Genomic DNA, 18,131 nt, shown 5'->3' on the forward strand with positions numbered 1-18,131 from the left:
GATTACATATTTAAAAAGGGAGAAATAGCAAGACTCCGTCTCACAAAAAAAAAAAAAAAAAAGGAGAAAGGCTTTTAGACTGAGTGTGTTGGTGGCTCTGCAGGTATTTTTCATCCTTCGTCACTGACCTCCAGCACCACTTTGGTAATGTAAATAAAAGTAAGATGAGGCTGTCATGATTTCTGATAGCTTGGTTTATAACACATGTAGCTGTCAGAGACATAATGAATGAGCTACTGAAAATCCTAAGTACAAACACTAAGACCTCATCTGTGGTGTCTTTTGGAATTGGAGACATTTATGGTTTTTAAAACTAACCTCGGTGGGTCATCTCAAACATCTATTCGGTGTAAGGTATGCGGAAATATCTGTAACTCAAAAAACAAGATTTTACTCTCTTCCTTTCTTCAATGACTGCTTGGCTGAGTCATTCTGAAATGCAAATTGTTACAATGAAAACATCTAACCAAGAATTTTCAAACCACTGCCCATCGGCTGCTTTGATTTCTTGAACTCTTAATGATTTCATGTGGTTTCACAATCTTGGCCTTCTGTTCATCTCCCTTTCAGTCACCGGTATGTTATTTTTTGGTCAACAGTGATTTAAAACGCAAATCTACCTTCTTTTCTACTGCCCCTCTGCCACACCCGAAATCCTTCCATGGTTGTGGGTGTGGTCTCTACATACCTCTCCTATTTCATCGATCACCATGTGATCCCCACTTGACGCTCCAGAGTCTTGAACACACATGAGGTTTGTCACCTCTGTGCTTTTGCTCATTAGGTCCAAGGCCTTGAATCCTGCCCCAGCAAGTGTTTTCACCGGACTGCATCCTGCTTATCCTTTATAACCCATCTCAGAAATCTACTTTAGGAAGCCAGTGGGTTAGCAGCATTCTCTCAGTGATCCCATGATGTATGCTTTATGACTTATCCTTGCTATATAATTCTGCTTGTGTTTAACTCTTCTCCCAGATTTACTAAATCCTTAACAAAAGCGGAATAGGGCAATGTTTCTCTAATCCACATCACCTGCGTAAGAAATCGTCCCAGGAGCTTGTTAAAAATGCCTTCCCAAGCCCTACCTAGAACCTATCGAATCAGAATCTCTTCGTAAAACACGAAAATTGACAACCACTGGCCTCTAGGAGGAGGAATTAGGCATTACATAGAGGTCACCTGGGTTTCTTTGGGTTTTTTTTTTTTTTGAGATGGAGTCTCGGTCTGTCCCCCAGGCTGGAGTGCAGTGGCGCAATCTAGGCTCACTGCAAGCTCCGCCTCCCAGATTCACGCCATTCTCCTGCCTCAGCCTCCCAAGTAGCTGGGACTACAGGCGCCTGCCACCATGCCCAGCTAATTTTTTTGTATTTTTAGTAGAGATGGGGTTTCACTGTGTTAGCCAGGACAGTCTCGATCTCCTGACCTCGTGATCCGCCTGCCTCAGCCTCCCAAAGTGTTGGGATTACAGGCGTAAGCCACCGCGCCTGGCTGAGGTCACCTGGGTTTCAAGTGTGTTGCTTCTATTTCATACCCAAGTCAACTAGGTGATAGAGCTCAGCCCCCTTGCTCGCTTTCACAAGAAAGCCAGTTAAATTGTGCTCTGCATACTTTACTGAAAAAGGAGCGTATCTGTTATGGACCAACTTTCTCTTGCTCCCCTTATCCTTTTCTCTTTCTGCATTTCCTCTTCTAGCTTCTAAAGAATCTGCCCCGACTATATATATCTTCTTGGATGATCTTGATTTAACAATTTTCTTTCTACAAAATATACCATCCGCAGAAACCAAAACAGTACATCATGATTTTGTGAATGTGTATCTTCATAGTGTAAAACCATATTTGAATACTTGCCAGCATGATTTGCTTAAGGAAGAAATCCACTGGAAAAGTTTATACAGCAAAGGTGTGTGTGTGCATGTATGCATGCATGCATATGTGCTCATTTTAAAAATCAGATATGACTTGTCCTTTAACTTTAGTTGGCAGAGACAGAAAAGTGCGAATTCAGAAATAACTGACTTACACAATATGTGACAATAAATACTCTAATTTTCTGTGACATCTAAAAGTTATAATTCTTTACTCAGTAGAAGACAGTTGTCAGGTGCTAAAATAAAGATACCTAACCCAGTAAAGGTAAAATCTTAGTTATATTAACCAGCAAGGTACATATTACATTATTATTACTAGACCATGCCTCCAAGTGTGTCAAATTATAAAAGTGTTCAGCATACATAAAATATACATTAGAGATTTCTCTCATCATAGGCACAATCTAATACAAAAATATATTTGACATTTATAAGTTAGAAGATCCATTGAGAGCCTCCAAAATAGGACAGGGGAAGGAGTGAGTGATGACAACATAAAAAAAGAAGCACACATAGATGCAAATAGTTCCACTTATATGATTATTTTCTTCATCAGCAAAGGGTTAAGAGCAGGTTACACCAAACCAAGTTACCAAGCAGATCACAATCAGTTCACAGGTTGGATGAGTCACAGCACACAGGCCAGAAAATGTACTCAGACTTCAGTCAACCTAATGGGACGGTGTACTCACACTGTGGTTTTGTTGTTTTGGAGTCTAGAAGCTCCATCTACCCACTCTCCATGGTCTACCACCATGTTAACACAGATTTACCACAGGGGCCATCTGTACCAAGCCTAGGATGGATAGACTCTTTAAAAAAAAAAAAAAAAAGACTTGGCCAGTCACAGTGGTTCATGGCTGTAATCCCAGCACTTTGAGAGGCCAAGGTGGGTGGATCATGAGGTCAGGAGCTCAAGACCAGCCTGGCCAAGGTGGTGAAACCCTGTTTCTACTAAAACTACAAAAATCAGCCAGGCACGGTGGCAGGCACCTGTAATCCCAGCTACTTGGGAGACTCAGGTAGGAGAATCACTTGAACCCGGGCAACAGAGGTTGCAGTGAGTAGAGATCGCACTACCGCACTCCAGCCTGGACAACAGAGTAAGACTCCATCTCAAAAAAATAATAATAATAAAAACGAAGATTAAAAATTTTTAAAAAGACCTATACTTTGAGTAGTAAAGAAAACCTACAGGATGGTGTTGCAAAACGCAAAACTGTCTGTCCAGTTAAGTGAGCTGAACACAAACTAATCTGAAGTCCTGAACTCTCTGTGGGAAAATAAAAGTAGTTTTTTGAGCAGGCAGAAATTTTTTGAAAAAGATTCAAAAGCACAGGACCTTATATAATCTTTGAATGTGGAATAATAGCTCAAACAACATTTTGAACTGAAAATTCAAGAATGAACTCTCAAACAAAAACGTCACAATTCAGAATGCTCCACGATCATGACAGAAAAGCTTGTCACCTATGCTGCATGTTAAGAAGAAAGCAAAATGGCAATAGCTGTATTTTAAAGATTCATAATGTTCTTCCCTTCAGTCTAGTTAAAACCAGATATCCAGGCTGGGCACGGTGGCTCACGCCTGTAATCCCAGCACTTTGGGAGGCTGAGGTGGGTGGATCACGAGGTCAGGAGATTGAGACCATCCTGGCTAACACGGTGAAACCCCGTCTCTACTAAAAATACAAAAAATTAGCCACGCGTGGTGGCAGGCACCTGTAGTCCCAGCTACTTGGGAGGCTGAGGCAGGAGAATGGTGTGAACCCAGGAGGCAAAGGTTGCAGTGAGCCAAGATCGCACCACTGCACTCCAGCCTGGGTGACAGAGCAAGACTCCGTCTCAGGAAAAACAAACAAACAAACAAACACCCAGATATCCAATATTTTTGCACACCAATTTTGCTCTTCAGAAAAAAGTTCCCTTCTCATTCACTGAATATAGGACAGCAATCTCTTCTCTCTTACTATGATCTAAAACCCACACCGAATTCACATCAGGAAGAAAGTCAATGTAAATAAACATTTTGGAAACAGTCTACTGAAAAGTGGTCAGCAACAGAGATGAAGAAACATGAACATAGTTTAGCCAAAATCAGTGAGAAATAACTTCTTTCAAATAAATTATGATTATTCCCTCAAAACAAGGTCAAATCAGATTAAATTTGCCAACATTTTACTTGCTTTTCTCATGTTTTATTTTGAAAATATTAAAATACTAATATGAGATCATGCTTCAGCCAAAAGAATTTGTAAATAAATGACACTCTAAAATGATATTCTTTAGCTCAATAAAAATGTCTTTAAAAATCTAACCTTAAACATTGAGCCAAATTATGGCAGAGATTCTTAAAAGTGACTGAGGTATTTAGATTCTTCAAAACCACAGGTTTGCAGTAGCGGGCATGGAGGTAAATTAAATGACAATAAAAATTAGCAATGAAGAATAAAAAAATAACTTTGAATTCCTTTTATAATATCCAAATAACCTGAGCTAGGGGGAAAATGATTAAATCCTGGCACTGTGTAGCCCAGCAAATGTTCCACCAGCAAATATTTTGACGCCAAAATCTATGTTCATTCACGAATAACTTTTTCAAGTAATGTCTCAAAAGATTTCCAAAAGTTGGTAATTCGACAATTTTCACAAAGAAAGGTAAACTCCCAAAATGTAGATACTGTTTGTCTAATCTATAGACTATGCTAATAGATTAGCAAAAGAGTTACACTTTTAGTTGTAAAATTATCTTCTATTAATATTTGCTCTTACTTGGTTGGCTTTCAAAGGAAAAAGAGTGTCCATCGCTTTGAAACATTCTGTAGACAATCTGGAGATGAGTATTTCTGGTAACATAACTTCAGCTGAAGATTTTGTTCTTTTAATAAGTAAAACACGGAATTCTGGCCTATTAACATTAATTATTTTTACAATAAAAGATCAGTCAGTTGGTGGTTAGGAGATCTGCTTTCTATTCATTGCTCTGCTGATAACAGGAATAATTAATTGCGATAAGTCAATTCACCTTTTTGTGCCTGAGTTTCACTGTCTGCAAAATGGGGTTAATAATATCTGTGCTATGTTATTCACCGGAGTATTCTGAGGATAAAGTAAAACACTAGAAAGCACTTTTATTTTTTCAAAACACAAATATAAATGCTATGTGATAATATTGTTAATAATTTTACAGGTACCTCGTAATGTTATCCATTCAGATATGTGCTTAAGGTAGGTGTTCCTACAGGATCTCGGGCTGGATGTTTCGTTTGATTTTATTTTAAAAATAATAAATCACAAAACTAAAACGTTTGAGCAAGGTCACTTAACCCTCTCCCCAGGTGGTTAGTTGTTATTCTTACCATCATCATCCTCCTCATCATTATTACTTTTTAGCTACATGTTTAAAAGAGGAGATCTTTAATATGTCAGCTTAACTGGGAAAATGTGTCCCTGGCACAGGTGGTTTTCAGAAGAAAAGTCGATCTTCACAAGAGCTTTGTCCTCTGCTTTTATTTTAAAGTGCAGACCCTGGGTGGGGAGGGACAGAGCGGGTGTTCCGGGTCTGTCACTGAGGAACCAATTCCCTCAGAGAGGCCAGAGCAGCATGGATGCGGACATGCAATCTGTTTTCAAAGTCGTAGCCAGAGAAATCCTCCTGTAAGATCAAAGAAAGATATGTACGCACTCTGTTAGCTAAGCTTGCACAGGGTACTGTGGTATAAAGCACACTCAGTTTTGTACTTCCCAAAGTAAAATCTCTACACTCCCAGTAAAGGCTTCCCATGCACTTGATTTTCATATTACTCAAACCTCAAACTTCATATTCATTTTTAAAAACATCAATTGAATGTCAATAATGTTCTCTTTGGACAATTTTCCTCGTGTTATTCTTGAAAAGGTAGTCTTACGTTGTGCTCAATGTAAGTTACTATTAGAAATTCTTAATTCAAGGACATAGTTATAAAATCAAAAGTTATCTTCCCACCCAAAGACTAGGAGTGTTTCTAAAGCAGGATGAACAATTTCATCTGAGTTCCTTATGATCTTGTAATGTCCCTTAAAACTCAAGAGCTCATGGATTCAATTGGTTATCATTTTTCCTTTCCAGAAATACTACCAACCAGAACATCACTGCACAAACTTTCTTGAATTCAGACTCGGGTATACACTGCATGGGATAAGAAGGGCCACTGGAGAAAGGTAGATTCAGGATATTTACCTTTGCTTGAAGAAGTAGAGTTCTGCCTCTTCCTACAGTCTATAAGAAAAACACATTATCCCTTAAAATCTGTGTTTATACATACGCAGGCAGAAAATGGTATAACAGGTTAACAGGTTTTGAACTTCTGGGCTCAAGTGATACTCCCGCCTCAGCCTCCCAAACTGCTGGGATTACAGGCATGAGCCACTGAGCCTGGCTATATTTTATCTTTTAAAAACTGTATTTTTACTGTACCTTTTCTATATGTAGATACACAAATACTTATCATTGTGTTACGGTTGCCTACAGTATTCAATACAGTAACATGCTATACACAAGTATAGCCCAGAAGCAACAGGCGATACACACAGCCTGGCTGTGCAGGTGATACCACCTGGGTTTGTGTATGTACTCTGAGATGTCTGCACCAAGAAGGAATCGCCTAACAACACATTTCTCAGAATGTCATTAAGAGATGTATGACTGTCGATTGAATTCTAGGCAAGAAATTACCTTATTAAAGATAGTAAGGTACCATTACTAACTTCTTGGACTCATTCTAAGTAAAATCCGGGAAAACAAAATGAAGAACACTGTGTTCGATCTGTTTTAAATGAAGGGTGCTTTGTGCTTGCTCATTTCTACATTTTTGTTGATGAACATTTTATATATATATATGTATATATATATGTGTGTGTGTGTATATATATGTGTGTATACGTATGTGTGTGTGTGTACCAATATATACACACACACAAGACCTTACCTCTGGTTTGTCTAATAGAAGACAGCCAAGTTCATAACAGGCATACGGCTGAACATATAAGTTATTCTGACGACACAATTCATCTTTAACAGCTCGCTGGAAGTACTGAAAGGAATGCAAATGTTATTGGATGAATTCATTTTCCGACTTAGCACAGGGCTTATTACAATCTTCAAGAGGGGGCGGGAAGGGGGACTCATACTCTGTTTTCTAGATCAGATTTTCTCTTCTTTCCTCATCTTCATTCTTTCCTATCTACATCTTAGAAGTCCTCTATATGCTGCCTGATGTACATTCCTCAGAATATATTGGACTGTCTCATTTGTGCTACTATTTTTCCAGGGGACATATTAGCCTCTATTGATTTTATCACTGAGAATACCTTTATCTGCATCTAAGAGTCTAAACATCCCATTTTAATATTTAAAACAGAAAACACACAAGGCAACTATGATCTCTTGACATGCGTCTTGACTGTATCTTGCTAGCACATAAGGATTTGATCTAAAATAAGCTATTTTGGGCTATAATAACTATCATAAGCCCATACTGAAAGATTAAACTTACAAGGGCATCATCTTCTAGGATTTAAAAGCCAAAAGTCTCCTATTACTGTACATTAATTCTTTTTTTTTATCTTTTTTTCTGAGATGAGTTTCACTCCGTCGCCCAGGCTGGAGTGCAGCGGCGCAATCTCGGCTCACCGCAACCTCCGCCTCCTGGGTTCAAGCGATTCTCGTGCTTCAGCCTCCAAGGAGTTGGGATTACAGGTGCATGCCACCACGCCTGGCGAATTTTTGTATTTTCAGTAGAGACGGGGTTTCACCATGTTGGCCAGGCTGGTCTCAAACTCCTGACCTCAAGTGATCTGCCCACTTTGGCCTCCCAAAGTGCTGGGATTACAGGTGTGAGCCACTGCGCCCAGCCACTGTACACTGATTCTTTCAAAGAGTAGTCAAACTAACACTGATACATACTTCTTCAAAACAACCAATCAAACAAAAAAACAACTTGCTCGCCCCCCAGGGCTGCATCAATAATCTGCAGTTAAAAAGAGAGAAAACTGAACGCACACTGACATGTCTGATCATTTTCGTTCTTGTCTAACTATGAGGCTTCACTCCACTCCTTCAAAACTGTCTGCCTCCTCGTGTCCTCCTCTCTCCAGTGGAGACTGTCATCTTTGATAAATACTAGTGCCAGAAAAGAAGCCATATATAAAGAAGCATTCTAAGAATCTGAAGTTAATGAAAAACTAGTATTAACCATCATCAACTTCTAGCATCTGAGAAGATGGCATTAATCACATCAACTGGATAAAGTTTACAGTGGGAGGTTCGGTTTTGTTTAGCGCTTTATCATTTTTCTTATTCACAAGCACATACGTAGGTGTTCGTGACTTATTTTCTTTAGCCCTGACAACATTAACAGTTTACCTGAACAGCATCTTCTGAGTTTCCTAGACATTTGTGTATGGCACCAAGAAGCAAATACTTTAATCCAACAACAGATGAATCATCCACTTCATGGCAAGCTTTAAAAGAAGGGGAGTGAACAGAGCAGTAAGGAAATGCATTCAATTAATTCCTTCAGTATCATTAAGAGTGAGGTGAACGTTTCAGTTCACGTTTCTGCCTCCTGAAACTCAGAAGGTGCCCATTCTTCATCCATTAGTGAGTAGTCTTGGTCAAAGAAAGGCAAAAATACCAAACTTCACAGAGCCAAGAAAACTCAAATTGCAACACGTTATTACCTCGTGAAAAACGCCCATCTGAAAAGGCTACATCCTGTATGATTCTATCAACTATGAACTATATGACATTCTGAAAAAGGTAAAACTATGGAGACAGTAAAAATATCAGTGGTTGCCAGGGGTGAGGGGAGATGGAGGGGTGAGTAGGTAGAGCAGAAAGAATTTTTAGGGCAATGAAAGGACTGTGTGATATCATCACAGTAGACACATTATTATACAATGGTCCAAACCCTACTGTTTGCTTGTTCACTGAGTGAACCCTACTGTGAACTATGGGCTTTGGGTGATTATGACATGTCAGTGCTGGTTCACAGACTGTAACAAATGTACCACACTGATGTTGGTAGTTGGGAAGGACAGGGGGAGGGAGGAGCTTGTGGGGACTCCGGACTTTCTGCTCAATTTTGCTATGAACCTAAAACTGCTCTAAAAAAAAGTTGTTCTGTTAATTTCTTAAAAATGACTTCACATTAAATTGCCATGCCATAGGCACCTTTCCATGTTTGTACGAGTTACTGTACTAGTCAGTGGGAGAGGAGCAGCACTGACCCCTTCACTTCAACAGCAAGCTGTGGAGGATTGACACATAGGTTAGAGAATGTTATGGGAGCTTTCCAAGAAAAAGAGAAAAATGCAGAACGGAAACATGATGGGGCTGATGAGGAAGAAAGGAAGTAATACCATTATTTCCAAAGACTAATAAAGATACTGAGATTCAATAATATATATCTTACTATTTTATATATAAACATATATTTATATTTTCTATTATATATATGTATACAGAGAGAGAGAGAGAACTGAAGTTACAGAACAAGTAACTCAAAGGCAAGAGGAGGAGGTAAATGTGAGAATAGAAGATGATCTTGTAGAAGCAGGAGTCGCCCCAGAAAGCCAGCCTAGGAATACGCTCATACGAAAAAGAACTCAGGGACTCTTAAGGCAGCAACATTAAGGAAACCTTAATGCAGTTCATTCACTTGTTCATTCATTCATTCATTACACTAATTCATTCATTCAATATTTATTGAGCACCTACTATTTGCCAGGCAATTCTAAGTGCTTACAATACAATGACAAAACAAACAAAAAATTCCTTCTCAGAGAGAACAGCAAGTGCAAAGGCACAGGAGCCAGGTGTGTCTGAGAACAGGGAGGAGGACCGTGCTGAGGAACGGGGAAGAGCAGGGAGGGACAATGGCCTCAGCGGTTACAGACTGGGAGCACTGCCTGCTGCTGAATAGACTTGGGATTTTGTTCTGAATGAGATGAGAGACCATAGAGGATTCTGGGAAGCAGAGTGACACAACATGATTAGGTTTTAATAGGATCACTCTGCCTGCTACGCCTAGAATACAAACATGTTTACAATGTAGCTGGGCATGGTGGCTGCGCGTAATCCCCATACTTTGGAAGACCAAAGCGGGAGGATCACTTGAGCCCAGGAGTTGAAGACCAACCTGGGCAACATGGCAAGACCCCATCTCTACAATTTTTTTTTTTTTAAATAGCTGGGTGTGGTGGCATGCCCCTGTAGTCCCAGCTACTCAGGAGGCTGAGGTTGGAGAATCGCTTGAGCCAGGGAGGCAGAGGTTACAGTGAGCCATGATCACGCTACTACACTCCAGCCTGGGCAACAGAGCATGACCCTGTCTCAAAAACACAAAACACAAACAACAACAAAAAACAATGCAGAGAAAGAATGCAGTGGAGAAGGGCAGGTGGGTGGGGAAAGGTTATGGATGAAACAACAAGGATATAGGATTCTCACTAGTTCTGCTGGTACAGGGAGCTATGGATGGGGACTCCGATAAGCTAAATGCACAAAACTGGGAGGGCACGATGCAGAGTTTAATAAATGCTTATGATCCACATTGCCACTATTGTTTTTTTCTGGAACATAACTTTCTCTACAAAGATCTTCATTGTACTGTATGTGGTTGATCAGTTTGTACCATTATCGATTACCATTGAGGAATTATATAATCTAATTAATAGACCTCAGAACTGGGTTAAATTTAGCAAAGATACTAGAGAATTGTCTCATGCTCACTTCAGATACGGTCTGGCTTCCCTTCCAGGCACACATCTTTGTTGTTAGTTTTTTTCATTTTGATACCTGGAAAGGGGTTCAGAGAATATTTTGTCAAATCTCACTTAACTGGTAATTGTTCTTGTGAATGTTAATTACTGTCTACCTTATATTTGTATTTTATCTCTAAATATGTGATCCGGTACTTGCGTATTAAAAAATACTTAATATTCTTCATTGTTCCTTTGAGTTAGGCATTTAAAGATGTTCTATACTTGCTTCAATAGGAAGGGAGGGGTTTTGAATTATGCAACTCCTTTAAAAATAAATACAGTAGCCAGGTGCAGCAGCACACGCCTGTAATCTCAGCTACTCAGGAGACTGAGGTGAAAGGACCACTTGAGCCCAGGAGTTTGAGGCTGCAGTGAGTTATGAACACACCACTGCACCCAACCTGGGTGACCGTATGAGACCTGTCTCTAAAAGTTAAAAAAAAAATTAAAAAGAACATAGGAGAATTTGACACATCCAAGAAAAATGTTTCCTTGCTAGTTCCTCCCTGGGAGGGTTATACATCTACTCGAATTACAGGGCCAGTGTACAAGGCTTCTTAAGGAGTTTTGTTCCTTTGATCTCCAGAATAGCAACATTGGCAATTGGCAATGTTTGTTTTCACATTTGAGGAAGGACCTTTTTTTTTTTCTTAAAAGAAATAGGCAAAAGGGATTTGCAGGAAGTCTGATGATAAAAATATATGGCTCGATGGATCATGCTCTATTTGGTCAAAAACAAGAGTAACTGGAGAAAAATCTGAAAAATTTTCTACAGTGGCTTACAAACTATTTCTGGAATATTATGTCTAAACGGTCAATACTAAGTTTCTTGGGAAAACTCACCACATATATGAATAAGAACATATTTATTTTTTTTCCTTTTTTCTTTTGTAGGCAGGATCTCACTCTTGTCATTCAGGCTGGAGTGGTGGAGCATGATCAAAGCTCACTGCAGCCTCGATGTCCTGGGCTCAAGTGATCTTCCCACCTCAGTCTCCCAAGTAGCTGGGACTACAGGTGCACACCACCAAACCCAGATAATTTTTGGTATTTTTAGTAGAGACAGGGTTTCACCATGTTGCCCAGGCTGGTCTCAAACTCTTGGCTCAAGTCATCTGCCTGCCTTGGCCTTCCAAAGTGCTGGGATAACAAGTGTGAGCCACCCCACCAGGCCACGCTTTAGTATATTTTGATTTATGTGAATCACACCTAAGGGAAACAAAGTACTTTCATGGGGAAAAATAAAATGTATGCTCCCAGCAACTCCCATAGCTACAGAATTAATAACATTTATAACAAAAGCATCACATGTTTAAGGCAAGCATCTCTGTCCACAGCAGTGCCGCCTCCTCCTCCCATCACCTAAGTGACAGGATTTTCTTCATCACGACACCCTCTAAGAAGGAGAGATGTGTCCTCTCCCTGAATCTGATGAGATAAATGCGAGATAACCAGGAAACTGAAGAATGCAGCACTGGCAGAAGAAGCCAATGTGTCCAGTAGACAGTTTTGGGTTTTTAAACATTTTTTACCTTGACTCATCCTCTGCAGGTTGGGGAGGGAACAGTTTGGAAGAGCCTTCCACAAGTACAACACTTCAATGGACGCCAACACACAGAGTGCTTTGGTTGGGGTTTGCTTCCGAAATCGCTCTGCCTGTAAGGAGTTAGAATAAACAGGCAACATTTTTCAAAAACAAATTCAAATAAAAAATACACTTCGGACACTTTAAAAGCACACAGTTCATCATCAATGTGAATGACCTTCTCCTTCAAAGCTAAGACTAACAATTCCTCTCTCTATAAAAAATGTTGCTTTCAATTTTTGACATACAGGAAATGATGCCTTTCATTCATTAGTCAACTGAAGCTACTCTCAAGATGCAAGGCAGGGCCAGCCGTGGTGGCTCACGCCTGTAATCCCAGCACTTTGGGAGGCCAAGGCAGGCAGATCACCTGAGGTCAGGAGTTTCAGATCAGCCTGACCAACATGGAGAAACTCCGTCTCTACTGAAAATACAAAATTAGCTGGGTGTAGTGGTGTGCGCCTGTAATCCCAGCTACTCGGGAGGCTGAGGCAGGAGAAGTGCTTGAACCCGGGAGGCGGAGGTTGCGGTGAGCCAAGATTGCGCCGCTGCACTCCAGCCTGGGCAACAAGAGCAAAACTCCGTCTCAAAAAAAAAGATGCAGGGTATATTCTGAAAACTTGGGGATGAAACTAGATTTACGTGCATTTAGATCGATGGAATTTATAAAGCTTGGTGACAGCTAATAATTCAATGGGCTTACACACACCTAAGGAACTAAGACTAGATAGATGCCTTTTAGTCACAGTTCTCTTGTTTTTAAATTTTTCTACTGAGTGCCAGTGCTCTCAGCTGTACATTATAGTCTAACTTATACTCAAAAGCTTCATTAAATGTTCATTCAATAAAAACATATACAACTAAAATAACTGATAATTCAGGATATAGGACACTATGTAACTCAAGGTAATACAGCAAAATCGTATTCACAAAAGTACAGAATACATTAGGAACGCTGTCTCTACAGTCTTGGGCCTTTCTGCTGGCAACTGGGACACTGTGACACACACTTTGGCTTTTTATTACATCAAAATGCGATGTGTTCTCTATTCTCAACCCCAGACGGCCTGCATTTCTCACTAGGCCCTGCCAATTTGTATTCTTCCAAAACCAACTAATTCTTTAGACAGATCCTTTCTCTTAGTGTGTTCATTAGCTCTGAAGAATGTATAATGTCTCCATTCATTAAAATAATAATTAAAAAAAACTATACTCCAGTTACTCTTCAGATCATATATATCTTTCACCTTTTGCTAAAAATTTCCATGAAGGGGAACCATTCTGAGTCTTAACCCAATTGTTTGAGGCCCTGTATCTGCAGGGCTAATCGATTTTTTTAAAATCTGCTTTCATTATTTGCAGCAAGGCAAGAACCTTCTATTCAGAGAAGATGTACAATCATGGAGAGCATCCTCTCCATGGCGGTGAACTGCACTTGACATGGTAAGTAAATAGGCAGCCTTGAATATAATTTCCTAAAGCTTGCCAAGGCAGCGTTGGTTACAAATGTCCATCATAATACAACAGGCTCCAACATACCTTTTTCACCGAGAACTGTTCAATCTGATTGTTTTTCCTTTTGAAGAGTTTCTGAACTTCTTTAAAGACAATCTGCGCCCCGTCCACATCACCAGTGGCTCCCTGACAAACTGTAAGAGACCATAATGATATTTCTTAAATATAAGTCAGGGAAAATGCCATAAGGGATATCTAAAGTGATGATACTTGAAAAAAAAAGAAAGAAACCGGAGCAAATATGTTTAAAGACTATTCCACAACGGGCTGGACGTGGTGGCTCACGCCAGTAATCCCAGCACTTTGGGAGGCCAAGGTGGGTGGATCACCTAAGGTCAGGAATTCGAGACCAGCCTGGCCAACATGGCAAAACCCCATCTCTGCTAAAAACACAAAAATTAGCCAGGCGTGGTGGCACATGCCTGTAATCCCAGCTACTTGGGAGTCTAAGGCAGGAGAATCGCTTGAACGTAGGAGGCGGAGGTTGCAATGAGCCAAGATGGCACCACTGCACTCCAGCCTGGGCGATAGAATGAGACTCTGTCTCAGAAAAACAAACAAACAAACAAAAAGACTATTCCACAAAGGACTGCACCATCCTGCTGATCACTTCAACTATTTTCTAGGTGCCTATGTTCCCAGAGCTTTTGGGGGGCTTGGGGAAAGCCATGGTCCTTGTTCTTTTGTTGGGGAGACAGTTTTTCACATAACAAAGTCCTTAGCTACTGTCACAGAGTACAACCTAGTTAGGGCTCACATACTCAGAAAGTAGAATAAATAGGAACCTAGGAAAGAACAATGAAGAGCCCAGAGGATCATGAAAGCTTCACAGTGGAAGGAGGATTTCTCTGTCCTAGGAAGTCATCTATCTGCCCTGTCCATGTTCCTTGGCTGCCTACTACCTATAAGCCACCAGCAAGAATGTGAAGAAGAAACACGTGTGCTTGAACCCTAAAGAAACTGACATTTCAATTGAAGAGATCACACACGCACATAGGGTCCCACACGCTGCAATGTATGTAGTGATAGCGGTAGTCAGGGTAAGGAGAACCAAAGTGGTTTCTAGAAGGCTCAGAAAGAGAAGGGATCATTTCTCTCTGTAGTGACCAGACGCTGTAAGGAGCTAGGAGAAGTCAAGCGGAGTCTTGAGGAATGAGTGAGATTTTGATCATGCGCACACCTTCTCATCTCAGGCCCCAAAGATTTAATGATCTTTCCTTTGCTGTGTCTTTTCGGTCCCTTATGCAAACTTTGCACTGGCTGCAACCCCACTACCTGATTGAAACTCTTCCACAACTCTGTCCTTTCTTCTCAACTCTGATGGTGCGGAATCCATTTCTATTCATTTTTGTGAGATCACATGTAGTTTTTCACTCCCCAGTTGGAATGTACTAAAGTTGATTTGCTAGTTGAGACAGAGTCTCACTCTGTTGCCCAGGCTGGAGTGCAGTGGCGCGATCTCGGCTCACTGCAAGCTCTGCCTCCTGGGTTCACGCCATTCACCTGCCTCAGCCTCCCGAATAGCTTGGACTACAGGCGCTGCCACCATGCCCGGCTAATTTTTGTATTTTTAGTAGAGATGGGGTTTCACCATATTGGCCTCTTAACCTCGTGATACGCCTCCCTTGGCTCCCAAAGTGCTGGGATTACAGGTGTGAGCCACTGTGCCTGGCCAGTTCCCCCTTCTTTACTTGAGCACCCCTAAAAGTAGGCTGGTCCCGTACTCGCATTTGGGCATGGTCAAGCAGTCACCTATCCCAGGCATGCACGTACCAGGACAGGCTACCATCGGCAGAGCCCAAGGGTTCAAGAATTGAGGCTCGGAGAGAGCTGAGGACAGGAAGACAATGGGAAAGACAGCAGGTTCCAACTGGGATTAAAAGTGGTGAGGCTGAATATTCAAAGGAAGGGACAACTCCTTTCCCAGTCACTGGGGCATCCCTGATCCAGATGGAGGAGTGTGCACCAATCCAAAATGACCTTATCAATTGCAGCTGTAACATTTCCAAACCAGAATGAAGCTCAGTGGCTGTATTGTACAACCAACTCCCTTATTTTTAGATCAGAGGATGGAAAAGCTGAGCAATGCCTATGGTCACACAGTAAATCAATGAAAAATTATATATTTCTGCTGTCCCTAGCTTGAGGTCTTCCTCAGATCATTGAGAACATTCTTATAGAGTCACATAATTAAAACCAGTCATAAACAGCAACAGTATCTGAACCACCCCAAAGGTCTATAACATCCATACCTCAGACCCTGAAGAACAAACACCGCCTATTTCTCTTGCAGTAAAATCATAGATAGTTGTGTTTTTTTTAGATGGAGTTTTGCTCTTGTTGCCCAGGCCGGAGTGCAATGCCACGATCTTGGCTCACTGCAACTTCTGCCTCCTGGGTTCAGGCAATTCTTCAGCCTCAGCCTTCCGAGTAGCTAGGATTACAGGCATGCACCACCACACCTGGCTAATTTTTTATTTTTAGTAGCGACAGAATTTCTCCATGTTGGTTGTAGGCCGGGCTGGTCTCAAACTCCCGACCTCAGGTGATCCACCCGCCTCGGTCTCCCAAAGTGCTCAGATTACAGGGGTGAGCCACCGCCCCCAGCCAAATAGTTGCTTTAAGAGATGCAGATGTTTAAAAGCATGGGAGTCTCTGGTTTATCCTAAAATATGAGGCCTAAACAGAGCTTAGGATGACTCACTCTTCCAATAAGACTAAGTGTACACAATCCTATATGTGATATTCTAATATTTATTGGTAACTTATAATTTTGATATAATGTCAAACTTACAGAAAAGTTGCAGGAATAGTAGAGGTATATGATCACGCAAATCTACTTCTAGGTATCTACCCAAAGGTACTGAAAGCAAGGACTGGAACAGATACCTGTATACCAATGTTCCAGGTAAGTACTCCACACAATAGCTAAACGATGGAAACAACCCAAATGTCCGTCCATGAATGAACAGATGAACAATGTGCCATATACATACAATGGAATATTATTCAGCCTGAAAAAAGGAAGGAGATCCTGACACATGTTATAACATGGATGAACCCTGAAGACATTATGCTAAATGAAATAAGCCAGACACAAAACGACAAATATATTTCACTTATGCACGAGGTAGGCAGAATACTTAAATTCATAGAGACGGGAAGTAGAAGCATGGTAACCAGGGTCTTGGGGGAAAAGTGAATAGGGAGTTCCTGTTTACTGGGTAGAGCTTGGGATGATGAAGAAGTTCCGGAGATGGATGCTGGTGATGTTTGCAAAACAATTTGAGGGTTATCTGGAGTTACTGACACATACACCTAAAAAAGTTCAAATGGTAAATGATGCTACATATTTTATCACAATTTTTAAAAGTACAAAACTATTGACATAGTCGTACAAAACATTAATATGCTGGGGAGCTAAGCCCTGGTGGCAGTGTTCAGAGCCCCCGAGTGCCCATCCCCTCCAGCTCACCGCCAGCCCAAATGGCAGCTCCTGCATGACGGTATAACGGTGCTCCTTCCCTGCCTCATGTACTCTTTTTATGGTTTTTTTTTGTTTGTTTTTTTGTTTTTTTTTTTTTTGAGACAGAGTTCACTCTGTTGCCAGGCTGGAGTGCAGCAGAGCGATCTCAGCTCACCGCAACCTCTGCCTCCCAGGTTCAAGCGATTCGCCTGCCTCAGCTCCCCAAGCAGCTGGGACTACAGGTGCCTGCCACCACGCCTGGCTTATTTTTGTATTTTTAGTAGAGACGGGGTTTCACCGTGTTGGCCAGGATGGTCTTGATCTCTTGACCTCGTGATCTGCCCGCCTTGGCCTTGCCTCATGTACTCTTTCTAGTGGAGCTATTCACCCACATCTTATCCTCTCTACAAAATCCCAGTGCAGAAACAGAGATCAGAATCCTTCATGCTTATCCTCTCCTATGGCTGGTATGGTTCTGGGATTTCCAAATATTGGGGGGGAATAAATGTTCCTCTATACAGCCACACTGTACATTTATGTATCTGAAACTCAACAGAGATGGAAACAATAAATAGCTGTCCACCATCGACTGTGCAGCCTAATTACACCTAACGGCTGCTGAGTTGTGTGCAGGCCTCTGTTTTCTGGGCTATTCAATCTGGGTTCATCAACTCTTCAACATATTAAACACAGTCACTCAACAAATAGCTGCTACTTTCATCTGAGATGTCTTCAAATTCTATACAACAACCCTTTAAGTGTGAGGCACAGCATATTATCCAGGATATGAAAAATAAGCTTATTCAAACATCAGGGACAGAGCCATGAGATCACACCTGTCAACAGGGACTGCAATGAGGAATATGGACACAAGCGGGCTTTGCACTGA

At 41.1% G+C, this 18,131-nt stretch overlaps 1 protein-coding gene across 3 annotated transcripts in view; it reads right to left on the reverse strand.

Moving 5' to 3' along the window:
- Positions 1-2,384: 2,384 nt before the first annotated feature.
- TTC39C (tetratricopeptide repeat domain 39C) overlaps positions 2,385-18,131 on the reverse strand; it is a 142,866-nt gene continuing 127,119 nt past the window's right edge. For 2 of the 3 annotated variants that reach the window (XM_011988077.1, XM_011988078.1), the window contains exons 9-14: positions 13,801-13,910; positions 12,209-12,332; positions 8,275-8,372; positions 6,839-6,943; positions 6,091-6,129; positions 2,385-5,526 (exon numbers count right to left, since the gene is read on the reverse strand). In XM_011988077.1, coding sequence (XP_011843467.1) covers positions 5,437-5,526; positions 6,091-6,129; positions 6,839-6,943; positions 8,275-8,372; positions 12,209-12,332; positions 13,801-13,910 — 566 coding nt within the window. In that variant the 3' untranslated portion in view covers positions 2,385-5,436. The remainder of the gene's footprint in view (positions 5,527-6,090; positions 6,130-6,838; positions 6,944-8,274; positions 8,373-12,208; positions 12,333-13,800; positions 13,911-18,131) is intronic. The other variant, XM_011988079.1, reaches the window with a different exon arrangement.

This window comes from Mandrillus leucophaeus, unplaced genomic scaffold (genome assembly GCF_000951045.1).
Source record: "Mandrillus leucophaeus isolate KB7577 unplaced genomic scaffold, Mleu.le_1.0 Scaffold322, whole genome shotgun sequence".
In the NCBI taxonomy this organism is placed as follows: Eukaryota; Metazoa; Chordata; class Mammalia; order Primates; family Cercopithecidae; genus Mandrillus; species Mandrillus leucophaeus.